The sequence below is a fragment of the Palaemon carinicauda genome, chromosome 3 (assembly GCF_036898095.1).
Source record: "Palaemon carinicauda isolate YSFRI2023 chromosome 3, ASM3689809v2, whole genome shotgun sequence".
Taxonomy (NCBI): Eukaryota; Metazoa; Arthropoda; class Malacostraca; order Decapoda; family Palaemonidae; genus Palaemon; species Palaemon carinicauda.
Window position 1 is genome coordinate 180,021,932 of NC_090727.1, and position 25,397 is coordinate 180,047,328.

Here is a 25,397-nt window from a genome sequence, read left to right on the forward strand (position 1 = left end):
GGTCTCCCAGTTAAAGAGTTCCACCCTTGGCGGTTCATCTCTCTTCGTTCCAGAAGAGATAGAGAGGACTGCTGAGCTATGGAGGAAATCTTTGAACGATTCTCTCCTCCATAGGGCCATGACATCGCGGCCCTATGGTAGACCTTCCCAGTCTTCCCTAACTCAGCAAGCACCTTTCTCTTCTCACCCATCAACTTCTAGGTCTCCCGGACCTTCTTAGGTGTGTAAGCGGCCCTTTCCATCCAAATTCCAGAAAGGATCCAAGTCGTTCAGAGGAAAGAAGGGAGGAAAGGGAGGTGGCCGAGGTGGTCACTCCCAGTAGGAATGGCATTCCTCCTCACCTACCACCTTTGGGAGGATGCTTACAGCACCACTGGCAGAGGTGGCAGCTGCACGCGGCAGAACCTTGGACGGCCGAAGGCCAGAAAGGGTCCAAGTCGTTCAGAGGAAAGAATGGAGGAAAGGGAGGTGGCCTTCGTTGCCACTCCCAGTAGGAATGGCATTCCTCCTGACCTTCCACTTTTGGGAGGATGCCTACAGCACCGCTGGCAAAGAGGGCAGCTCCAGGCAACAGAACCCTAGATGGTCGAAGTGATCGGCCTAGCGTACGGCGCCTTGTTCTTTCAATATCTCCCTCCTCTGACTCAGGTCCAGTGCATATAAGCTTCTATGCGAAGGGATCTGCAAAGGAGCTGTCCTTAGGGCTGAAGTCCACACCATGCTGTAGACGGGCGCTCCACAAGAGGTTGCGGACGGGTCTAAGGCTTCTACAGTCAAAATTTTCTGGTGAAAAAGGCGACTGGAGGCTGGAGACCAGTCATTGATCTCTCCCCTCTGAACAAGTTTGTTCAACAGACCCAGTTCAGAATGGAGACGGCAGACATGGTCATCCAAGCGGTACGTCTAAGGGACTTCATGTGCACACTGGATCTGAAGGACGCATACTTCCATTTCCCACTCCATCTGTCTTCAAGGAAGTATCTGAGATTCACACACGAGGAAAAGACATACCTGGTCAAGGTTCTATGCTTCAGTCTCGTGACAGCTTCTCAGGTATTCACCAGAGTGTTTACCATTATGTCATCTTGGATTCACAGGAACGGCATCCGTCTTCTCAGATATCTGGATGACTGGCTGATCCTAGCAGACTCAGAGATGACCCTTCTTCGTCACTGGGACATGTCTCTCTAGTTTTGTCAGGCCCTGGGGGTTCTGATAAATCACTAGAAGTCATTACTGCAATCTTCACAAAGACTGGTATATGTCGGTATGATTATAGACAGTGTCCAAGAGAAAGTCTTCCCATCAGACGAAAGAGTTCACCAACTGAAGGAAGTGGCCGCACCCTTCCTCAGAAAAGAAGTTCTTCCAGCTTCTCGTTGGTCGAGTCTGTTTGGTCATCTGACCTCCCTCAGCCGTCTCGTTCCAATTGGCCACCTCAGGATAACATCCCTGCAGTGGCAGCTGAAGTCCGTGGGAAACCAACACTCTGATCCACCGGACACCCGAGTTCCTGTAACTCAGGATCAGGTGACGGATTTGAGTTCGTGGTTGGTAAACGAAAACCTTTGACAGGGCCAGGATCTGCTTATTCCCCCTCCAGATTTGATGCTCTTTACAGATGCAGCAAAAGAAGGGAGGGTGGGGGCTCACCTGCTGTACCATACGATCTCTGGCCTTTGGTCAGAGTCAGAAAAGTACCAGCACATAAATCTTCTAGAGATGAGAGCAGCCTACTTAGCTCTTCATCAGTTCCAACAGTTGCTGGCAGGTCACCCTGTGATGTTGATGAGCGACAACACCACAGTAGTGGCTTACATAAACAAACAGGGTGGTACCTTTTTGTAGTCTCTATGCCATTTTGCAGTAAAGATCCTCAAATGGTCAGAAGAACCTTAGGTGCCTCTATCAGCTCGACTCATTCCAGGCAAGAGGAATGTGCTCGCGGACAATCTGAGCTGAGCGACTCAGATAGTAGGCTCCGATTAGTCTTTGAATCGTCAGGTAGCCAACAAAGTCCTGACTTTTTGGGGTTCCCCGACTGTAGACCTGTTCGCAACATCTCTAAACAGCAAGCTTCCACTGTACTGTTCTCCAGTTTCTGACCCTCAAGCTCTATGGCAAGATGCATTCCAACAATGGTGGGACAATATCGACGTATACACCTTTCCCCTGTTTTGTCTGATGAGAAGACTGCTCAACAAGATCTATTGATGATTCTTATAGCTCCGCTATGGCATCATGGAGAGTGGTTTCTGGATCTCCTGCAACTTCTAGTCTAGTGGATCTACTGAGAGAAGTCCCTTCACGACTAGATCTACTCAAACAACCACACGCGAACATCTTCCACAAGACTGTGCAGTCGCTTCGACTTCACGCGTGGAGACTATCCAGCTTCTCTTCTGTCAGAAGGGCTTTTCATGACAAGTTGCGGAGCGAATGTCCGGATACGTGCGTGGGTCCTCAGCCTCAGTCTACCAGGTAAAATGGAGAGTATTCTGTGGTTGGTGTCATGGAAGGAATATCTCTCCACTTGATGCCACTATTCCAGTATTAGTGGAGTTCCTTGTTTACCTTCGGGAGGAAAAACTCCTTTCAGTCTCGGCGGTGAAAGGCTATCGCTCAGTCTTAAGCCTAGCCTTTAAGCTGAAAGGAGTTGATATTTCCTCTTCGTTGGAGTTTTCTTTACTCATACTGAGTTGTTAGATCACTTGCCCCCAGTCAGAGATTAGGCCTCCTCTTTGGAACAGCGTTTGCATGTTGAGATCCTTAAAAGGACTTCCCCATGAACAATTATGCCATGTAACTGACCGAAATCTCACTTTGAAGACGGCGTTCCTGCTTGCTGTAGCTTCAGCAAAGAGAGTCACTGAACTACATGTCCTCTCGTATGATATCGCCCATTTAAGGGGATGGGGGGAAGGGACACTCAGCTTCGTCCCTGAATTTATTGCTAGGGCTCAAAATCCAGGAGTACTGGACCATACATTTGGGCCCTTTCAGATTGCGAGTCTTCGTTCTGTAAGCAATGACTCAGATCAGTTTTTACTATGCCCAGTGAGGAGTTTGAGATACTATCTTAAACGCACTGCAGCAACACCTCTGTTTGTTAGCTGAGGGGGTGTAAAGAGGAGGATCAACAAGAACACCATCACATTATTCAGATCCTTTGAGGACGTAGACTGGATTGTGCATCTTTCAAGTGGGATTCTATTACGATCCCCAATGTCAGATTTCGGTTTTAAGTTTAGCCTTCTATTTATCTTAGATTGCTCCAATTATCGATGCATCGATATATTTGTGAGGTAGGTGACTCCGTTACCTTTCTATTAGCCCTTTCTCTGCGGAGAGAGTAGGATTTTGTTTTTAAGGAGCATTCTTGTTCCCTCTTTTATCTGAACGATATTCAAATGTTAAAAGGGTACGATATCAATTGGCTTTACTTCTAATCTAACGCCATTATAGGAGTCTGAATACTATGGTCCCTTTTTCTCTTTACTAACCATTCCTTTCAGTGTGGTGGTCAAAAGAGACTAAATACTCATGGCTGTTTTTTCCTCGTTAGAGGTGGAATCTTCGAAGAAGATACATTGTTGAGTTCCAATCTGTGCCAGGACCTAAGGTATCCCTGTGGTCATGATACCTGCAGGATACATGTTCAATGCGGGAGAATGAAGGGTCCACTCTCCCATTGGAGCCCTCAGGTCTGCAATATGGTAAGGACCTTCATTATTTTGGATGGATATTGAAGGGTGTTCTTCCACATTACGAATGCTGAGCCAAAGGCTCCTTATCTTCCTTCCATAGCTTGGAAGGATACTCTTTTCCAAATGTAGTCCCAGTCTCGGTTTTGTGGGTATGCTTCGTTCAGTTCCATGTAGAAGAAACTTTTAGTTTTTTGAGCCTTAGCGTGGACAATTTATCCTCGGTTTCTTCTTTATCTCCGGATTGAGAATCGGCTCTCCTATTGGTAGTAGATTTGGATGAACCCCTCCCTCATGTTGATGATTCTTACCTGTAAGAATTGGACGAGGTTTGTGTGACTTCCATGAGAGACTCTCAGCGTTCCGTTGTTTCAACTGCCGTCACTACGGTGGCTGCTCTTTCACAATTAAGTGCTTTTACTGAAAGGTTGGCCACTCTCGTAGCACCCGACACAAGGGTTTTTCCCTTTGCTTCGAAACCCTTTTTCGCTGGGGAAAAGGCCTTCAAAGAATGTAAGTCTCTTCCGGTCTTGGAAGAAGGGAAACCTGGGTCACTCGTTCCTCCCCTTGACATTGAACACAGTTTGGATGTTCAGTTTACTTTTGTTGAAGGGAAAATTAGATAAGGATATAGCCTGCCGGCAGTTAATGAAAGACTGCCTAGATTTCCGGCACACCTAGTTAAGGCAAAATTGGAGGCTAAGGAGGGACTATCAGCTTCGATGTCTCTTCAATGCTTTGTAGAAATAAGGATGGGTAATCTGTTGATGCCCCTGTCTTTTTGCTTTTGGCCAAGATGCACATGGCTACTTTTATGAAGGATCTTTTTAACTTTTTTCAGGCTCGTAGAGGTTGCAGGAAGCAGGTCTTAGCTTCCGCGATCATTCGTCTTGAACCGAAGCATCTTATTGACGCTTGTATTGGGGTAAAGATCTTTTTCCACAGAATTTAGTTAGGAGATCTTGGATAAAGCGGCAGCAGAACATGAGTCTTTTCCGGAGATGAGGAAGATCTCATAAAAGGGAAATTATTCCTGAGGTTGGTCCTTAACATAACATAAGAGGCCCTTCATCTCTGCTTCAAGTAGTGCAGGATCTTTTCACTGTTCCTCACCCAGTGACTTCACGGTCCCCAACATTCAATCCTGGATTTGAACAAGGGACTTCGTCCTCTCGTCCCCCAAGACTGAAAGAGGGGGTAGAGGTCTGACCATCGAAGGTTGTAGGCCAGGGAGTCGGGGTCTCCAAAGTAACAGGGGAACTAAGGGCAAACTTCCTCAACCTAGTAATGAGGGTACTCCAGTAGGGGGAAGGCTGTTATGGTTCAAGGACAGATGGCTATTCAGTCCTTGGACACAGCGCGTGAATTCCAGCGGTTTAGGCTGCCAATGGAAGAGACAAACCCCAAGGATCAAGAGATTTTTCCAGAAATTAACACTACATCTGGTACAATATGTGCAGGACCTTTTGGGAAGAGTTATGCGTTCCACGAAACCTATGAAGTTTCGAGGCAAAGAAAGTTTCAATAATTTCTCGAACTATTTGCAACTTGTCCCATCTAATTCTATTCGTTTTTTGCGACAAGTTCTGGAGGCTGACCATTTCGCAGATAAGGACCTTACTACCTCGGGGGTTTACATCGTTTCTATAGACCTTACTGACGCTTATTAGCATCTTCCGATAGGTCAACGCTTCTCCCTCTACCTTGATTCCAGGCCAGAGAGGAAGGCTTATATATTCAGAGATATGCCATTCGAGCTCCCTCAGCAAGGGAATGCACTGAAGCAACATATCACGGGGCAAGATTCCTCCAATATCTTGGATTCCAAATAAGCTTCCACAAGTCAAGGCAGAACTCGAATTTCCCGTGGTTAGGGATTCGTTGGAATCTAACGACTCATACCCTCTCTATTCCTGCTGCCAAGAGGAAGGTAATAGCCCGGTCAGTTTGGTCTTTCATCTACTTGAGAAAGACCACCAGACGTTGTCAGGAAAGGGTTCCGGGCTCATTTCTGTACGTTTCTATAACAAACCCTCTCTTCAGGGTCAGACTAAAAGATGCAAGCAGGGTTTAAAAGAAAGGAGCTTCCACAGCTCCCCGCGATCATCAGAAGATGACCCCGGGGTTCCTTTGATGGCAACTCCGTTAGTGGTCACATGCCAGGAGTATTTCAAGACAGTTCCGTTGCACTTTCTTCCTCCTACAGTGTTTCTACCTACGGACGCCTCACTAGATGGTTGGGGGGTCATGCTCCTCTCAAGGAAGTGCAAGGTCGTTGGTTCCAGAGTTTCAGGCAATTCCACTTCAATATTCGGGAGACCATGGCAGTCTTCTTACCCCTGCAAACTCTATATCTACAAAACAACATTCATTTCCGTCTTGTATTGGACAGCAGAGTAATGGTTCATTGCATCGACAGGCAAGGGTCAAGATCTCCCCAATTAAACCATGTACTGATTGCCATTTTTTCATTGGCATAGAGGAGGGGAGCTCTGTCTGCATCTCACCTCATGGAATCTGGAATGAGATGGCAGACTCTCTATCTCGAACACATCCACTGGAGACAGAAGGGTTTCTTGATGAATCATTCTCTTTCATGCAGGAGGTAGTCCCAGGTCTTCAAGTGGACCTGTTTGCAACGAGTCTTAACAAGACGCTTAGCAATTATGTGGCACCATATGCAGATCTAAAGGTGATAGGCATGGATGTGTTATTCATGAATTATAATCATTGGGAGAAGATTAACGTATTCCTACCCTTCAATCTTCTCTTGAAGGTGTTAGACGAGTTCTGTTCGTTCAGGTGGACAGCAGCCCTGGTTGCTCCTCTTTGGCCGACGAGCAACTGGTATCCTTTGTTGACATGATGAACTCCAGGCTGGTACCTCTACCCAGCCCGGGCCTGTCTTAAGAAGTACAGAGGACAACTGTCTTCGCTTCATCTTAATAACCGAATGTCCTTCATCTCATGATTTTTTCAATTCAAATTCAACGGGACAAATAAGAATTTGTGGAAAATTATGGAACTTCCACTACTTTGAATCGGTATGAAACTTCGTGGAAGAATTGGGTTCGATATGTAGAAGATTAAAATCCTTCTTCTTAATCTATGGATTTTTGTTTAGGCTTTCTGATCGTCTTACATGCGACAGATTTAGCATCCTCCATGATTGCGTCATGCAAGTCGGCCCTACCTGGACCCATTTTATATGCTTTTGACATAGATTTTAACTCTGTCCTCTTTCCCACAATTCCGAAAGTTTGTGCCAGGTTGAGGCCAGCAGTCCTGCCGAGGCTGGTCTCCTGGGTATTGGATAGTGTTTTATAACTAGCTTCGAAAATTGATGATCAAACAATGTCTTTCCGAATTTTATCTCGAAGAGTGATTTTTCTATGGCTTCTAGTGCTCTGATTAATGGAGTTATGGCTCTCTCTAGACATGAGGGTCACATAGAATTTACAGATAATGGTGAAGTTAATTTATACCCTGATCCTACCCTTTTAGCTAAGATAGGCTACCATCTAAACATTGGGAAACCTGAAAAATGGTTCCCATCGGAAGTGATCTCACCTTGTGTCCAGTACAGCGTTTAAAGACATATCTGGACAGGACAAAAAAGGTTAAAACAGGCCAATTCTTTGGAGGTGAGACGGTCGGTTCAGAGTTGTCTTTGAAACAACTGAGAGCAATATCAGTTTATTTCCTTCGAAGAGCAGACCCCGCTAGCATGCTGTTGGGTCATGATCCTAGAAAAATAGAATCATCTCTGAATTCCTTTCTGTATATGTCATTTGAAGCTTTACAAGCTTATCCTGGTTGGAAGTCCACCAGTGTGTTCTTCAAGCATTATATGAAGCAATTGGATGAAGTTCGTCATTTTGTGGTGGCAGCAGGTGATGTTATAAAACCCGCTGCAACGACGTAGCCCTCAAGTGCGTCCTTGGGGATTCTTCCAGCTTATTTACTTTAATAAGTAAACTGTCGGTTTTTGCTTCATGGTCTACATTAAACAATTTCAAATATTTTAAAATTCAGGATCCAAATTGGTTTCTTTGAATCTTATAAGTGTACCTAAGCGAGCATACTATTTCTCTATTAGAACTTAGTTTAATATAATTCAGTTTCTTTGGTTGGGTTTGACACTGTATTTTACATTTAGCCATATAATTACAACAATATTCTTTATCTTAAAATCTCCTTCTTCAGGAGTTCGTGGATTTATTATCTTGTCTCCCCTCATGATTACTTAAGTAAAGAATTTTATCGGGAATATATATTGGGGTACATTGGTAGATCACAATGCTGTTCATATATACTGTATGAAAATTTGCTCAAATAGATGGTCTAATGAGAATGATATAATGTTGGGTGATTTTATTGCTAGACTTAATTCCTAGTAGAATTAAACTTAGCATACAATAGTCAATTTCTACCAACGCTGCACTTTAAGAATCTATTTAACAATGAGTATTAGTTCTTCAATGATTACTCTCTATGCTCATGATATTGGTAATAAGTGTTTTATGATACAGAGAGTGTTCATCACCTCAGGGATGGTGGTTAGAGGGTCATAGATCCTTCCTCTAAAAACACTACCATATTTACCAAATCAAGTTCATTTTGGATTCTTTTTAAGGTAGAAATTTATGATTATACTTCATCATATAAGTGATGAGCCCCCATTTATGGCAAGCTTTTTCCATGGAGAAGCCTCACACTGAGTATAAATAATTCTCTGGTACACTTCCATCAGGAAGAGATGGCTCGAGCCCAAAAGAGGGATTTTGACGTAGGTAAAATCTATTTTTGGATGAGATAGCCATATCGTCCTGATGGCCCACCCGTTACATCCTACTTTGCCCCGCCCTTTTGCTCGTTGGAGGCTTCTGTTTCACAGTAGCTCAGCTGCGACGTGGAATGAGAGGTAGGAACGTATAGGGGCACTCAAAGGTGATAGGATGTGTGAAGGTTCCTTATCTTTCCTTCCCCTTAGTGGATTAGACTGGGTAAGGTCTGTTTGGGGTGCAGATATCTTTGGTTATATTAGGATACGTCCCTGATTTTACACAATATCTTCGGATAGTCGTTTCCAGGGTTGGAACCTAACGGTAATTCTCTTGTAATATCAATCGCAGAAATATTATACTGTAGAAGTTGCCAGAAGGAACTTTCCATCAGGATGACATGGCTATCTCACCCAAAAATAGATTTTTCCTACGTCAAAATCCCTTTTATATAAATTGGGCCGCCATCACCTGCCCCCCAGAAGTCCTGCCTGCAATCAAAAGTGAGGTCTCTCACTGGTATGAGAGTATATTAAGAGGCGGCTGGATAACCCCCAGCCACCCCCAGCCTACCCACTCAAGTGGTTAGGGAGGGTTGCAACCTCGCAATTAAAGTGTGATGGCTACTTCCAGCTGCTGCTAAAAGAATATACACATAAATGACTCCAGGTTTGTATTAGATAGGGAAAAATACAAATCATCTCCAAATTTATCACATTTCTTTCCCTCCATGAAAAATAGAATTCTGATCTTAAATTTTTTCCCTTAATTTGTCTCCTTATGACTATTGAATGGTGGAAGGAAAATTAGTTGAAGCAAAAGAGTCGGGAAATAGAGTGGGGTTGTGTAAAAGGGAGGTAGTGAAGGTTGAAGAGTTAATTAAGCCTGAGGTAAAAAGTGAATATAAAGAAAGGTTGGAAATGGCATATCACAGAGTGAAAGTGAGAGAAACTGGTAATTTAGAGGAGTGGAAGTTAGTAAAAGAAAACTTTGTTGGGATTGTAAGTGATGTGTGTGACAAGAGTATTGTTGGAGTCAGCATGATGAAGGGGCGTGAATGGTTGAATGAAGGAGTGAAGATATAAATGGAAGAGAAAAAGAGGGCATTTGAAGAATGGCTGCAGAGTAATAGTGTAGAGAGGTATGAAAGATATAAAGAGAAAATGTGGAAGTAAAACGTAAGGAAGCTGAGTCAAAGAGGGCGGCTGACTGGAAAGAAGTGAAGAGAGTAAGGTATTGAAGAGACAGTGAGAGATGGAAATGGAAGGTTGTTAATAGGAGAGGAGGCAAGGAAATGTGGGTGGAATATTTTGAAAGTTTACTGAATGTTGAGGATAATAGGGAGGCAGATATAATTGCTGTTGCAGGTGTTGAGGTGCCAATAATGGGAGATGAGAATGAGAGATTACAAGAGAGGAAGTGAGGAGACCACTAGATTAAACGAAAGTAGGGAAAGCACCTGGTATGGATGGTGTGAGAGCTGAGATATTAAAGGAAGGGGATGTGACTGTACTTGAATGGTTGGTGAGATTGTTTCATATGTGTTTTACGTTGTCAATGGTACTAGTAGCCTGGGTGTGTGCATGTATTGTAACACTATATACTGTAAGGATACGGGAGATGTGCATGAGTAATTCAAGGGGTATTAGTTTGTTGAGTGTGATTGAAAAAGTGTAGGGTAAAGTACTGATTAATAGGATGAAGAAAAAACAGAGAATGCAATCTTAGAAGTACAGGGTTGTTTAGAAGAGGTAGGGAATGTATGAATCAGATTTTTACAGTTAGGCAGATATGCGAGAAATATTTAGCAAAAGGCAAGGAGTTGAATGTTGCGTTTAATGATCTAGAGAAAGCGTATGATAGAGTTAATAGGGAAGCTATGTGGAATATGATGAGGTTATATGGAATTGGTGGAAGGTTGTTGCAAGCAGTGAAAAGTTTCTACAAATTTAGTAAAGCGTGTTTTAGGATAGGAAATGAAGTGAGCGATTGGTTTCCAGTGAGAGTGGGGCTGAGACAGGGATGTGTGATGTCGCCATGGTTGTTCAACTTGTTTGTTGATGGAGTGGTGAGAGAGGTGAATGGTGGAGTGCTTGATCAGATTGACTGATAGACGATAGTGATCATGAATGGGAGGTAAATCAGTTGTTGTTTGCAGACAACCGTTTCTGTTAACAGTTACTGGTAAGAAAAACAGACATGTTTATTCAGGTCCCTGTGAGTGCGAAGGGAGAGCGAAGATACAAAGTATAATATATACAAAAAGAAAAAGGTTGTTACTATGTACGATTGTGTGACACACGGTTGGTACAGGCACATGACAGAGTGAAAGTGAGAGAAACTGGTAATTTAGAGTAGTGGAAGTTAGTAAGAGAAAATTCTGTTAGGATTGTAAGTGATGTGTGTGACAAGAGGATTGTTGGAGGCAGCATGATGAAGGGTAGTGAATGGTTGAATGAAGGAGTGAAGATATAAATGGAAGAGAAAAAGAGGGAATTTGAAGAATGGCTGCAGAGTAATAGTGTAGAGAGGTATGAAAGATATAAAGAGAAAAATGTGGAAGTAAAACGTAAGGTAGCTGAGTCAAAGAGGGCGGCTGACTGGATAGAAGTGAAGAGAGTAAGGAATTGAAGAGACAGTGAAAGATGGAAATGGAAGGTTGTTAATGGGAGAGGAGGCAAGGAAAGGTGGGTGGAAGATTTTGAAAGTTTACTGAATGTTGAAGATAATAGGGAGGCAGATATGATTGCTGTTGCAGGTGTTGAGGTGCCAGTAATGGGAGATGAGAATGAGAGAGAGATTATAAGAGAGGAAGTGAGGAGACCACTAGATTAAATGAGAGTAGGGATAGTACCTGGTATGGATGGTGTGAGAGCTGAGATGTTAAAGGAAGGGGGTGTGACTGTACTTGAATGGTTCGTGAGATTGTTTAATATGTGTTTTACGTTGTCAATGGTGCTAGTAGACTGGGTGTGTGCATGTATTGTACCACTATATAGGTGTAAGGGAGATGTGCATGAGTGTTGTAATTCAAGGGTTATTAGTTTGTTGAGTGTGATTGGAAAAGTGTATGGTAGAGTACTGATTAAAATAATGAAGAAAAAGCAGAGAATGCAATCTTATAAGTAGAAGGGGAGGGGGGGGCGGGTTTAGAAGAGGTAGGGAATGTATGAATCAGATTTTTACAGTTAGGCAGATATGTGAGAAATATTTACCAAAAGGCAAGGAGTTGTATGTTGCGTTTAAGAATCTAGAGAAAGTGTATGATAGAGTTAATAGGGAAGCTATGTGGAATGTGATGAGGTTATATGGAATTGGTGGAAGGTTGTTGCAAGCAGTGAAAAGTTTCTACAAATTTAGTAAAGTGTGTTTTAGGATAGGAAATGAAGTGAGCGATTGGTTTCCAGTGAGAGTGGGGCTGAGACAGGGATGTGTGATGTCGCCGTGGTTGTTCAACTTGTTTGTTGATGGAGTGGTGAGAGAGGTGAATGCTGGAGTGCTTGATCGAGGATTGACTGATAGACGATAGTGATCGTGAATGGGAGGTAAATCAGTTGTTGTTTGTGGATGATACTGTACTGTTTGCAAACTCGGAAGAGAAGCTTGGTCAACTAGTGACAGAGTTTGGAAGGGTATGTGAAAGAAGGAAGTTGAGAGTTAATGTGGGTAAGAGTAAGGTTATGACATGCACGAGAAGGGAGGGTGGTGCAAGGTTGAATGTCATGTTGAATGGAGAGTTACTTGAGGAAATAGATCAGTTCAAGTACTTGGGGTCTGTTGTTGCAGCAAATGGTGGAGTGGATACAGATGTACGTAAGGATGCAAAGTGATGGGGACAGTCAAGGGAGTGGTAAAAATAAAGGATTAGGCATGAATATAAAGAGAGTTCTGTATGAGAAAGTGATTGTACCAACTTTGATGTATAGAGTGGAGTTTTGGGAATGAAAGTGACAGAGAGACAGAAATTGAATGTGTTTGAGATGAAGAGTCTGAGGAGTATGGCTGGTGTATCTCGATTAGATAGGGTTAGGAACAAAGTAGTGAGGGTGAGAACGGATGTAGGAAATTATTTAGCAGCTAGAGTGGATATGAATGTGTTGAGGTGGTTTGTCCATGTTGAGAGAATGGAAAGTGGCTGTCTGCTAAAGAAGGTGATAAATGCAAGAGTTCATGGGAGAAGTACAAGAGGAAGGCCAAGGTTTGGGTGGATGGATGAAGTGAAGAAAGCTCTTGGTAATAGGAAGATAGATGTGAGAGAGGAAAGAGAGCGTGCTAGAAATAGGAATGAATGGCAAGTAATTGTGACGCAGTTCCGGTAGGCTCTGCTGCTTCCTCCGGCACCTTGGTGACTGCTTAGGTAGCAGCAGTAGTTGATTCAGCGTACTAAACTTCATCTGTGGTAGATAACGGGGGAGGGTGGGCTGCGTCACCCTAACAGTACCAGCCAAACTCATCTGAATCCATCGTCAGGCTGGGAGGAGCGGAGAAAGGAAAGGTCCCCTTTTGCTCATTTGTTTTATGTCGGCTACCCCCCAAAATTGGGGGAAGGGCCATGGCAAATAGATGACTATTATTTTCCTCTCTGAAGTTTTTATGATGAATAGCTCTGTAAGAATCTGTTTTTGCAACATGAAGCCTGTTTTTCTTACAAACATATCAGTTATACTTTATAGTGCCTTCACACCCTTTAATCTCTGGAAGGTCTTGTAGAAAGGACTGGTGGGAAGTTGCCATATGACAGGCCTGTGCATGTTCAGTTGTTTCCTTTCTTTCATGATCAGAACAGGTTGATGTAATTGGAGAACAGTTGTACAGAACTGTATTTGCTAGTATCACCTAAGACTCAAAAATTTTGAATTTTTTTGGGTAAACAGGGAGCAGCTTTCAGAGAAAATGTGGTTGGTGTATCCTATGCTATGGTCTCCATAGCAAAAAATACGTATCCAACCTAAGAATATCAGTCTGTATGTGATATAACTTTCTCAAGTGTTGCTCTATGGGGAAATAATGATGAGGCCCCTTAGGTTAAATTTATCCCATGGTGGTGCCATGGCCCCTCAGTCCTTAGTCTCAACATCACATCCTCCTTTTGAATAGCATCAACAGACTTGTCAATAGGAAGCTCAAATATTTTATTGGCCAACTCTTGGTCATCATCCTGTTTCTCAGTAACTAGAGCTTCATGAAGAGGTTACAAAAATGATTAATATTAAATATGTGACATTAATGACCTCTGCAAAGGTAGTGTCTCTGTATAGAGCTTGCAAGTTCTCCAACAATCTCTAGTCTGAACCCTCAGTCAGAAAAAATTTATCTCGAGAATGGTCAAGTCAAATCCTCTTATTAGTTAGAGGGATATCAGGAGCCTTAAGCAGGTTCCCAAGTCTGGAGTACCTGGGCAGAGGTCTTTTTGATGAGACACACTTGATGGATGAGTTCGGGTTGCATTTAATGAGCTAAAGCAGTCAACAAGAAAAAATTAGTAGGTCTAGCAATTCATGAAGCATGGTTCTCTGTACTTGATGTATTTTTGTGAGCTAAGAAATCAAGTAATATCACAATGTTTCTTATCATAAGGAAATAATTAAACCATGAAATATTTTTTTGTGATTTATGATAAATACATTTTGGCCATTGTTATACATTTTAGGAGTTTAAAAACCCCTGAAGACCATTTGCAGATTCATTGAAAAAATCTTTTTATCATAGGCTTGTGACTGGAAGGGATATGTTGAGTGTACTGTTGAACGCTCCTCTTTAGTGAAACAAAGCGAAGATACTGATGTCCAGAGAGCTGAAGGTACGACAAAGTGCAGTAATGGCAGAGAATTTGTCAGCGTCTGTTACTACTCAAACTGGGCCTATTGGAGAAAAGGTAAATAAGTCCAGATTATTTGCATAAATCTATACCCATGACATGGATCATGAAGGATTTATATAATTTACAGTATATATACTATTTCTTTTATGATTATAATTGATAGCAGTTATTTAGAATAATCTTCCCTGATGTCTGTATGGTATGAGCTTCAATTAGCAAGTTTCACAACAAGAAAACTAAAAACAAATGATTTAATCAGCTATTTCTACCACCTCAAGTTAGTTCTTCAATTAAATCACAAGAAGTTGTTATTTACAAAGTTAATTTACTTTCTCGTTGCAGCACCATATGGATACTTGAATACATGTTTTACTTGATACAGTATAGTGAACATCCAAAACTGTGTCTGTACGCTGCTGCGATAGGGAAGCAAATTATTTTTGTAACTAAAACCTTCTTGCAGTTCAACTGGGGAACTAAATTGAGGTGGTAGAAATAGCCCTAGCGTAGTTAAGGCAATATTTCATGATATATCCTGTTTTGGCCTTTACAGGAAAGTCATTTGGGATTGCACAGCATTCTTTTCTCAATTTTTTTTCTTTTTTTTTTTAAAGGTAAAGTACTGTAGTATTCACTTAAGCAGTAAGGTGATTAGTATACAGTAATTCCCATCGGTTTGCCTGTCTCCATAGAACAAATACGATTGTGTTTGATTGATATCCTCTGGTATGATATAATTTTTTGCATTAATTTTCTAATTACCTTCTTGAACTACTGGATTCCTCTTCATTCATTCCTACGTGATATCCTTTGCTATAACCGAAGTCGAGCATGCCCCTTTTACCTCATCTCTCTCAGCTATTTTATATGTATCATTTTTTTAACCTTCCTTCTTACTGGTCAGACAGAATCATTGGTTAAGGAACCCTATATTTAGGAAATCCAGTAGAGATTCCTGCAAGTGTTTCTTTCTCAATCACGTTAATATACTGTATATTGTTCTTACTGGGACAAGTGCACGCGGTGGTTCATGAAACTGATCATACCCCTTTACTCTAATGATATTTCCTGAGAGAAAAGAACAATTAGGAAAGTTTTTTGCATTCTTCTTTGGAAGTTGAAAGAGATGGATTGGAACTCCTTGTGATTTCAGCTTGTTCTGATTTTATTAGATTGGTTTGTGGAGTACATGGAGACATGTATTAATCTTCACCCTGTGTTGAAGTTTTATATCCAATACAGTGCAGATGCTACTTGGGTTGATCAACAGTGGATGCCCAGCGAGTAGGGTTTGTGGCTGTTCTTCTAGGGCAAGTACTGTATACTTACTCGTGCAGTAGGCCTCAAAATCCCTCAGGAATCGGGCAAAACTCTGGCCAATTTCTTGCTGGAAGATTCCAGGCTTGGGGTTCTTCCTGGAGTTGAGGGACCTTGAGCAGATCAGACAGACGGCGTTCTGTATGGAGGGACTGGCCCTGGATGGTGGAGATTGGACCTGGATGGTGGAGATCTGACAATGGGACAGGAGTTGGAAGTGTCACCAGAAGTCTCGCTACCAGAATCCTCGCTGGTTGACTCTTGGGACATGGTCAATATTTCAGGTAATGCTGGTCTGGCCTTTTCCTTGGCTTGGCATCTTTGCTTTGAAATGGCCTTTATCTGGGCAAGAACTGCCTCAGCCGACGCTGCTGGAGCCTTTTCTAGCCTACTGGCTTTGCCTGGGTTATCCAAGGACTGCTCCCCTAGTCCACTGGTTGCAGTCTCTGGCGGACTAAAGGGGTTAGTTGCAGGAACAGGCAAGGAAGCAAGAGGTCCACTCCAAGCAGGAGACTCCCAGAAGCCTGGTACAGGGGGAAGTAACGGTGAGAACCCTGGAGTGGGCTGAAGACCTCCAATCAATGGCCCCTCTCTAGTTACAGGAATGGCCAGCCCATTGACGTTTGGCCAAGTCCGGGACATAGAAGGAGTGCTGGTGGTCACTGTGGTTGTGACCCCAGTGGCAACGTGGCATGCTGGTGACAGCACCACACTGTTCAATGCCGCCACCTGAAGTGACGAGGCTCTCCACATCCCAACTAAGCCTCCTTTTAGCCTTTCGATCCTTGGTTGTTGACGGTGCCATATCTAAATGTAAGTGGTTCCCTGGTTTGGGCACCAAAAATTCTTTAGTGGTTTGCGGACTTTGGCGAGATGTAGCTTGCAAACTGCTTAGTGTCCGAATGCCAACCACACTCCAATGTTCACCACACAAAAAGGTAAAATGTTGGAATACCCAAAAATCTGGGTAACAGTTCAAGAGAACTGGGTACTGGGCACCACCCCTTTATTTTATACTGGACAAGGGGACACAGCTAGAACTGTAGTTGCGTAATATTATTCAGAGGTAAGCCGATTTCAGGTTATGTAAGTACTAAACACTAATTGAAAGGGAAAAAATTTCTAGGCTGGTAACAGGACAAACGGTGTGGGAGGAAAAAAATATAAAGGTCTTATTAGAGACAGATTTAATAAGAAAAAAAGACAAATAACTAGGTCGACAATAACATTTTTTGTCAAATTTTAATAATCTAATGTAAATAAAAACTAGTATCCCTTTACACTTCAGCCTCAAATAACAAGATAAAAAAATTACTTGAATAACCCCAAAAACAAGAACTATTCACATGCTGGACACTCATATAGGTTCCATATACAGTACTACTATAAACAAAGGCACACCTAACCGTGTATATATTTGGTCTAAATTTGAATATAATTTGAATTAGCTTGCATGAAGATCAAAAGAATTATAATGGCAGGCTGCATATAGGACCTGACTGTACATTCTCACCTCTACATCAAAAAGACAAAAATATTGTAATAAAAAAAAAAAACGAAGCTAACAATCTTCAGTGTTACACTTAGAGGGAAGGGCTAAATAGCCTATCAAATACCGTATAGTAACTTCCTAAAATTATGCTACAATCATTTCCAAAGTTTCCAGCTGGCGACACAAGAAATCGTCAAGCTTAATGGACAACCCCACCACATTACAGTTCAAGATCTACACAGTGAGTGAACAGAGTCTGGTAAAAAAATCTCTGAATATATATTCAAGCGTGGAGTTTTCTTCCACTGAAGTGTCCACTGCACTAATATCCTAAGAATTACCCACGTTAAAAAACTAGAAACTGTGTTCACCAGCTTAAGTCTAAATCACCTTAAAAAGCAGAGGGGAATCCAAATCACTCTTGCTGCCCATTTCTAACAGGTTCTCCCTAGTTCATCCAATCAGATAATTTCCACAGGTACAGTACCTGCTTTTGCCAGTCTTCACCAGGCTGACCAGCGATGTAAATAAGTGTAGGATTATGAAATGTTACTCCTATTCTAGTACCTCTACTTGATTCCCTACTGCGGGTAGGGTGTTGCTGTCATTACCTGTTAAAAGAAACAATAACAGATTAAGGTATTTTCTTGGGGGCACTTGAGGGCTAAAAAAATGTAATAAAAACGGATTTTGATCAAAGTGAAAAATCCATCTTTGGGTGGGAGGGCCATATTTGCTACAGCGATACTCCCATAGAATTAAAACCAAAGGTCTCCAGGATTCCAACTCCTGGCACGAGTATCCAATAAAGGATATCGTATAATATCAGGAGACGTATTCTAGATACAACACATGGCAATCTTCACCCCGAGTAGATTTAACGCTTCGATGTAAAGGGGAAGAGTAGCAAAAGGAAGGGGTGCCGTTCTAGGTACCCGGTGGATTCCCTTCCCTACTACTACTGCAACTCCATTCCTATTCTTGCTGCTAAGCGGAAATGGCCACAGATAAAGTAATTATGGGAGCGCTCAGCAAAAGGGTGGGTTCCATCAGGACGACATGGCCCCTCACCCAAAAATTGATTTTTCACTTTGATCAAAATCCGTTTTTTGGGCTCAGGCCATGTCGTGCTGATGGAAATATGCTAGAGAAAGGTTTTGAAATTATTATTAGCTGTGGGTTTGTATGTGCCTTCTACCTTGAATAACGTTTCCTTATCTGGTCTACTAGACCTATATGCAAAAATCCAGAGATCTCTCACGCCTACCAAACCTGGATCTGGTTTAGTGCATCCTGCCCCCCAGCAGGGAAATGTCGATGTCGACAATAAGGATTCAAGGTTTGTATTTCCCATCGAAACAAAAAGGGAAGAGTTTGAAACGTACCCTATTAACTTACCTTAAGTATGTAAGGTCATGGTTATTCCTTTAGAAAATAATATTGTGACTTCAAGAACCTAAACACCATAAAGGGGTTTTAGTAAAACTCTGACATACTTTATTATCAAAATGTAGTTGCAATAAAGTATGTATCTGATCCAGCATTACAAGACAAAAAACACATTTTTTCATGGAGGAAAAAAAATATACAAAATACATTATCAAAATAATGCCACTCAATGGAAGATGTGAAAACCAAATCTATCTGATGTAGTCAGATGTTCGGAAATGCATAAGACACCTTAACGCAAACGTTCACTCGGCACTGGTGTATTGATCAGATATGCACCTACTCAGAACAGTGTGTCAACCAACCATAGTTGTGATCTACACAAGTGGGTACGTATACCCATGCACCCAAAGCATTGTAAAGTCCCAAATTAGTCCACTGTTCATCGCAGCACTAGACGACACCACAAAATGTTTTATCTCTTGTACTTGGTTCGCGTAATGTTTGTAGAAGACCCTGGATGGCTTCCACCCAGTGTACGAGCGGAGTCTCTCAAATTCCATATGTTGAAAGAAGTTCAACGAAGAAACAACTTTTCTTGGATCGTGACCCATGGGTGTACTGTCAGAATCTGCTTGCGAAGAAAGTAGGAGAGCTTCGCTCTCAGTTGTTTTAAAGATAGGTTCGATCCTGAAGTTTTGCCTCTGAAGAGCTGGCCTCCTTTGAAGTTTAAAGATCTTTGAAGATAGACCTTAAGACACTCTACCGGGTACAGAGAGGCATCTTCCTTCAATGGGCAGATTCTCCAAGGACCCCACCTCTTGGTGGGTAGCTCATTCTTGGCGAGAAAGGCAGGATCGGGAAACAAATTCAGCTCTCCTGAGTTCAGGAACTGAATGTGGCCTTCATTTCTAGATAAGGCCACTATTTCACTAACTCTAGCCCCTTAGAATATTGTGAACAGAAAAATAACTTTCTGTGTTAAATCCTTTAGAGTAAAGTTCTCATTATCCAGGTTCGAAGCATAGTGTAAGACTTTGTCCAAAGACCACGTGATGGGCTTTGGTGGGGCTGCAGGCTTGAGTCAAGCACATGCTTTCGGAATCTTATTAAAGATTTCACCAGAGAGGTCCACCTCAAAAACATACAGAAGTGGTCTAACCAGGGCCGACTTACAAGAAGTAATTGTAGTAGAGGCCAGGCCTTGTGCGTGATGTATGAAAAATGCAAGACAGAAATCTATCGATATATCTGTTGATTTCGTTTCTTTCACAAAGGTGACCCATTTCTTCCATGACGATTTGTATTGTCTCTTAGTAGAACGTAACTTGTACTTTTCGATGGAGTCAACTTTGTCCCTTGAGATTCCGAACTTTTTGGTCGCCGCTAAGGCGAGAAAATCATGAGATGCAGGTTGCTGGTTCTCGAGGATGAAGCATAGACTGTCGACTTCTGGACCAGTTGAGATAGCACTGGATTCGGCAGTGGAAACTGCTTCAGAGTCAACTCCAGGAGTAGAGGAAACCAATTGCTCTTTGGCCACCTGGGGGCTACTACCACTGCTGTCCCTCTGAAGGATCTTAGCTTGTCGAGAACTTTTAGCAGGAGATTGGTTGGTGGAAACAGGTGAATATAATTCCACCTGTTCCAGTCTAGGGACCTGTCATCCATCGCTTCTGCTTGAGGCTCCAGGTAAGGGGCTACGGAACGAGATAGTTTCTTGTTGACGCTCATTGCGAAGAGGTCGATCTGCAGTTCTGTGACTTTTCCCGAGGTGAAGGAGAATGAGTCTGCGTCTAGGGACTATTCTGCTTCTATGGGCTTTCGCCTGGGTAAAGAGTCCACCGTCACATTGCAGATCCCTTATAGGTGAACTGCTGATAAGTGCCATCTCTTCTTCCTCGCCAGGTAGAAGATGGCTAACATCACATGGTTGATGTGGGGTGATCTCGAGCCTTGTCGATTTAGACACTTTACTATCACCTCGTTATCCAGGACCAACCTGATGTGGGTTGATCTGCGAGGAGATAGTCTCTTCAACGTCGGGAATACTACCATACCTTCCAAAATGTTGATATGAAATGTTTTGAACTGGCGCAACCAAGTCCCTTGCACCTTCTTGTCGTGAGAATGACCTCTCCATCCTTCCAAGGAGGCATCAGTATGGATCACTACCGAAGGTTTTGGTGGTTGCAGGGAAATTATCTGCGCTAGACTCTTGGCTTTGGACCATGGCTTTAATTGCATACAAGAAGGCCGGGGTCAACCTTAGTTGATCTCTTCGAGCGTTCGATGCGTATTTCCTCCAGATTCCTGACGCATCTTTTAGACGTGCCTTTAGCACTGGGTCTGTCACTGCTGCAAACTGTAGAGAGCCCAAGACTCTTTCCCGTTGTCATCTTGAAATATCTTGACAGATCCCGCTATCTCTCTCCTCTTCTTGGATGGAATGGAGAGGTGGTGTGACTTTAAGTTCCATTGGCTTCCCAACCACTGGAACTGTTGAGCTGGAGTGAGACGAGACTCCTTGCGGTTGATCTTGAAGCCCAAGTTTTCCAGAAACTGGATCACTGTTTGAGCTGCCTGCAGACAAGTAATCTTGGATGCTGCCCATACCAACCAGTCGTCTAAGTAAGCTACCACTTGAACACCTTCGGTGCGTAGCTGTTGGACGACTGCGTCTGTTAGCTTTGTGAATATCCTTGGGGCTGTGTTCAGTCCAAAGGGCATTGCTCTGAAGACGAACTTCTTCTTCTGTAGTCTGAATCCTAGGTAGGAGGAGAAAAGGTGACTCATTGGGAGATGCCAGTAAGCATATGCTAGGTCTATTGAGACTGTGAACGCCCCTTTTGGCAGGAGGGTCCTTATGTGTTGCAAAGTAAACATCCGGAACTTGTTGTTCTCGATGAACTTGTTGAGTGGAGCCAAGTCTAGAATGACTCTGAGTTTGTCTGAGTGTTTCTTGGGAATACAAAACAGCCTTCCCTGGAACTTGGTCAAGAGTTCTGAGATATATTCTTCCAACAAGGGGGTGGAGTGTTGGAAGAATTCTGGAAAACAGGGTGGGTGGGTAATTTTGCTCCATTTCCACCCGAGTCCATTCGTGATTAGGCTGTGGGCCCAGGGATCGAAGGTCCAGCGATCCCGAAAATGATGGAGTCTGCCCCCTACGTGGAACCCCTCATTGCTTGGGGGGTCCTGCGGATTTGCCTCCGCGACGACGTCCTCCTTGGCCCCGAGAGAAGTTACCTCCTGGAGAACTTCTCTTAGAACCTCTTCTTTTCTGGCTGGGGCGAAAGGAAGTCGACTGCCTGTCAAAGGTAGGGTTGATTACCGGCAGTTACCAGCTGCTAAGGGATCATCTGGAAGGTGGTCTGAGGCATTGTGGTCATGGTCATGGCGGGGGTTTGCGCATTACTTCGTAGTCTCCTTGGGGACCTCCTTCCGTAGAAGATTTCGTCTTCGAGGACATACCCCATTTTTGGAGAAGATTCCTTCTCCATTGCTGCCCTCGCAATGACCTCTTGGACCAGTTCCTGTGGGAAGAGGTCTCTACCCTAGATGCTCGAGGTAATCAACTTCCTTTCAGCCCTGAGGAAAGAGTAAAAGTCCTCTACAAGGGTACCTACGTGAGACTTGGCCTGAAAAAGGAAGATTTCTGGGGCATTATGTTTGTTTGCACTTTACTCCAAGCAGTTCTGATGAGAGAGAGAGGCCGCAAGTCTCTCCTTCGACTCCTGTTCCTTATTCAGAAGATGGTCTAGCAACTTAGGAAGGTTTTCGTTAAACTGCTGTCCTGCGATCTCTGGGTCTAGTTTGGAGACAGAGAAGGTTAGGTGGACATCCTTCCCCTCTCTTTCACTGGTAGGCAGTGCGAGGGAGAATGGCTTGCATTCTTCCAGAGTTGGGTAGGGTTTTCCCTTGTCGGTAGCCTTGACGCCAGAGTCGAACGCTTTCTCCGTAAAGGGAAATGAGATGGAGGAAGGAGCAAGAAAGGTGGCGTGTTTCTTGCTCAGTAACGAGACTTTAGAATTTATATATTCGGTTCCCTTCAGGGCCTTCTGAAGGATGGCCTGCGCCTTATCGAGTACAAACATGATGACCTCATTAGGGATCGTTTCTTCTCCGGTCACACTTTCGTCCCGCAGTCTCACATAGCACTCGGGATAAGCGGAGAAGTTAGGCCAGAACTCGAGGTCTTCAATCTGTCTGGCTCCCAACTTCTCGGAAACGAAGTTTCCATCCCTCATGGGCATATGCTCCACGTACCTCCAGTGATTGGATTCGGAGCAATTAGGGAGATCGTACACTCTAAGAGGCTTCTTAGATGTGCCCCTGGCGGTTCCGAGACAGTCGATCTTCTCCTGCATAGTCCTTTGCTGCTTAATGAATGATTCCTGCATGGCTTTCTGTTCCTGTGCGAACGACTTCATCATGAGTTTCAGAGATGCCAGAATCTCTTCACTCGCATTAGTCTGAGCAACAAGTTGTTGTCAAGAGTTCTGAGATATATTGTTCCAACAAGGTGGTGGAGTGTTGGAAGAATTCTGGAAAACGGAGGGGAATTTTGCTCCATTTCCACCCGAGTCCATTCGCGATTAGGTTGTGGGCCCAGGGATCGAAGGTCCAGCGATCCCGAAAAGGATGGAGTCTGCCCCCTATCTGAAACCCCTCATTGCTGGGGGGTTCCTGCGGTTTTGTCTCTGCAACCACGTCCTCCTCAGCCCCGGGAGAAGTTACCTCCTGGAGAACTTCACTTAGAACCTCTTCCTTTCTGGCTGGGGTGAAAGGAAGTCGACTGCCTCTCAAAGTAAGGGTTGAATACCGGCGACTGAGTTACCAGCTGCTGAGGGACCATCTGGAAGGTGGTCTGAGGCATTGTGGTCATGGTCATGGTGGGGGTTTGGGCAGGTCTTCATGGTCTCCTTGCCCTCTTGTTCTTGGGTTGGGGACCTTCTTCCATAGTAGATATCATCTTCGAGGACATACCCCATTTTTGGAGAATGTTCCTGTTCTCCGTTGCTGCCCTCGCAATGACCTCTTGGACCAGTTCCTTTGGGAAGAGGTCTGTACCCCAGATGCTCGAGGTAATCAACTTCCTTGGTTCATGCCGGATGGTTGCTACAGCCAGGACGAACTCTCTGCAAGCTCTCCTCGCCCTGAGAAAAGCGTAAAAGTCCTTCACAAGGGTACTCATGTGAGACTTGGCTAGAAAGAGGAAGATTTCTGGGGCATTATGTATGCTTGCACTTTACTCCAAGCAGTTCTGATGAGAGAGATAGGCCGCATTTCTCTCCTTCGACTGCTGTTCCTTCCTCAGAAGATAGTCTGGCAACTAAGGAATGTTCTCGTTAGACTGCTGTCCTGCGATATCCGGATCTACTTTGGAGACAGAGAAGGTTAGGTGGACATCCTTCCTCTCTCCTTCACTGGCAGGCAGTGCGAGGGAGAATGGCTTGCATTCTTCCAGAGTTGGGCAGGGTTTTCCCTCATCGGCAGCTTTGACGATAGAGTCGAACGCTTCCTCCGTAAAGGGAAATGAGATGGAGGAAGGTGCCAGAAAGGTGGTGTGTTTCTTGCTCAGTACCGAGACTTTAGAATTTATACATTCGGTTCCCTTCAGGGTCTTCAGGAGGATGGCCTGCGCCTTATCGTGTTCAAACACGATGACATCCTTAGGCACCGTTTCTTCTCGGGTCGCACTTTCGTCGCGCAGTTTCATATAGCACTCTGGATAAGCGGAGAAGTTAGGCCAAAACTCGAGGTCTTCATTCTGTCTGGCTCCCAACTTCTCGGAAACAAATAGTTTCCCATCCCTCATGGGCATATGCTCCACGTACCTCCAGTGATTGGATTCGGAGCAATTAAGGAGATCGTACACTCAAAGAGGCTTCTTAGATGTGCCCCTGGCTGTTCCGAGACTGTCGATCTTCTCCTTTATAGTCCTTTGCTGCTTAATGAATGATTCCTGCATGGCTCTCTGTTCCTGTGAGAACGACTCCATCATGAGTTTCAGATACGCCAGAATCTCTTCACTCGCATTAGCCTGAGCTACAGGTTGTGGAGTCGGTGCAGAGGATGTTAATGCTAGTGGCTGGTATGCGGCCACAGCAAACAGGGGGTCGTCTGTCGCTGTCGAGTGGGATTCCTCTTCCTTCACTTGGGGAGGATCCTCGTCCTCTTCAGGGATACTGTGTAGCAGATCCTGTTCCGTGTCAGAGGACACTTCTGACATCCTCTCTTGATGGATGTCCATGCCCTCTAAGGCCCTGTTGACGTCCGAGTCGACCTTCAGCTGGATTAAGAGGGACCAAAGCTGTTCCTGGGACACCACCGCACTAGGAAGAGCCTTGGGGAACAGTATGCACCTCAGGGAGTCATTTGGTAAATATGGTCCTGGGGAGTTCTTCTGGACCCCCCTTACTCATTTGCGAAGGGTATCCCTCGCCGTGTCCGTAGTCTCTAGGGTAACTAATGGACCTTCACCAAAGCCATTAGCTAGCAGGATCAAGCAGATGGTACAACCCTTTTGGTCCTAATATTTCAGGACTCCTATGACGATGCAGCAGGGGGTATGAGACCTACACATCGTATGGCCACAAAAGTCCCTCCTCTTGTGGTTGCAGAACATCGCTCCGCATTTCTCCGTAGGGTCATCCTGTAAAGGAGAACTTTCTATGAGTATAAAGTGTTGTATCTCAGTGATATATAAAGCATACAATATATAATAACAATAGTAATCACTATTGCATATGGTAACTTAGGATAGTAATTGTGAAAGGAAATAAGAAAAGACACATACAGTGGTACCTCTACATACGAATTCAATCCGTTCCACAACCGACTTCGGATGTAGAAAATGTTCGGATGTCGAAACGAATTTTCCCATA

At 43.8% G+C, this 25,397-nt stretch overlaps 1 protein-coding gene across 1 annotated transcript in view; it reads left to right on the forward strand.

Annotated features, from left to right (window-relative positions):
- The window catches only part of LOC137638804 (probable chitinase 10), a 341,653-nt gene that overhangs the window by 55,206 nt on the left and 261,050 nt on the right, over nucleotides 1-25,397 (forward strand). Inside the window, exon 4 of the mRNA XM_068371185.1 lies at nucleotides 14,198-14,363. Coding sequence (XP_068227286.1) covers nucleotides 14,198-14,363 — 166 coding nt within the window. The remainder of the gene's footprint in view (nucleotides 1-14,197; nucleotides 14,364-25,397) is intronic.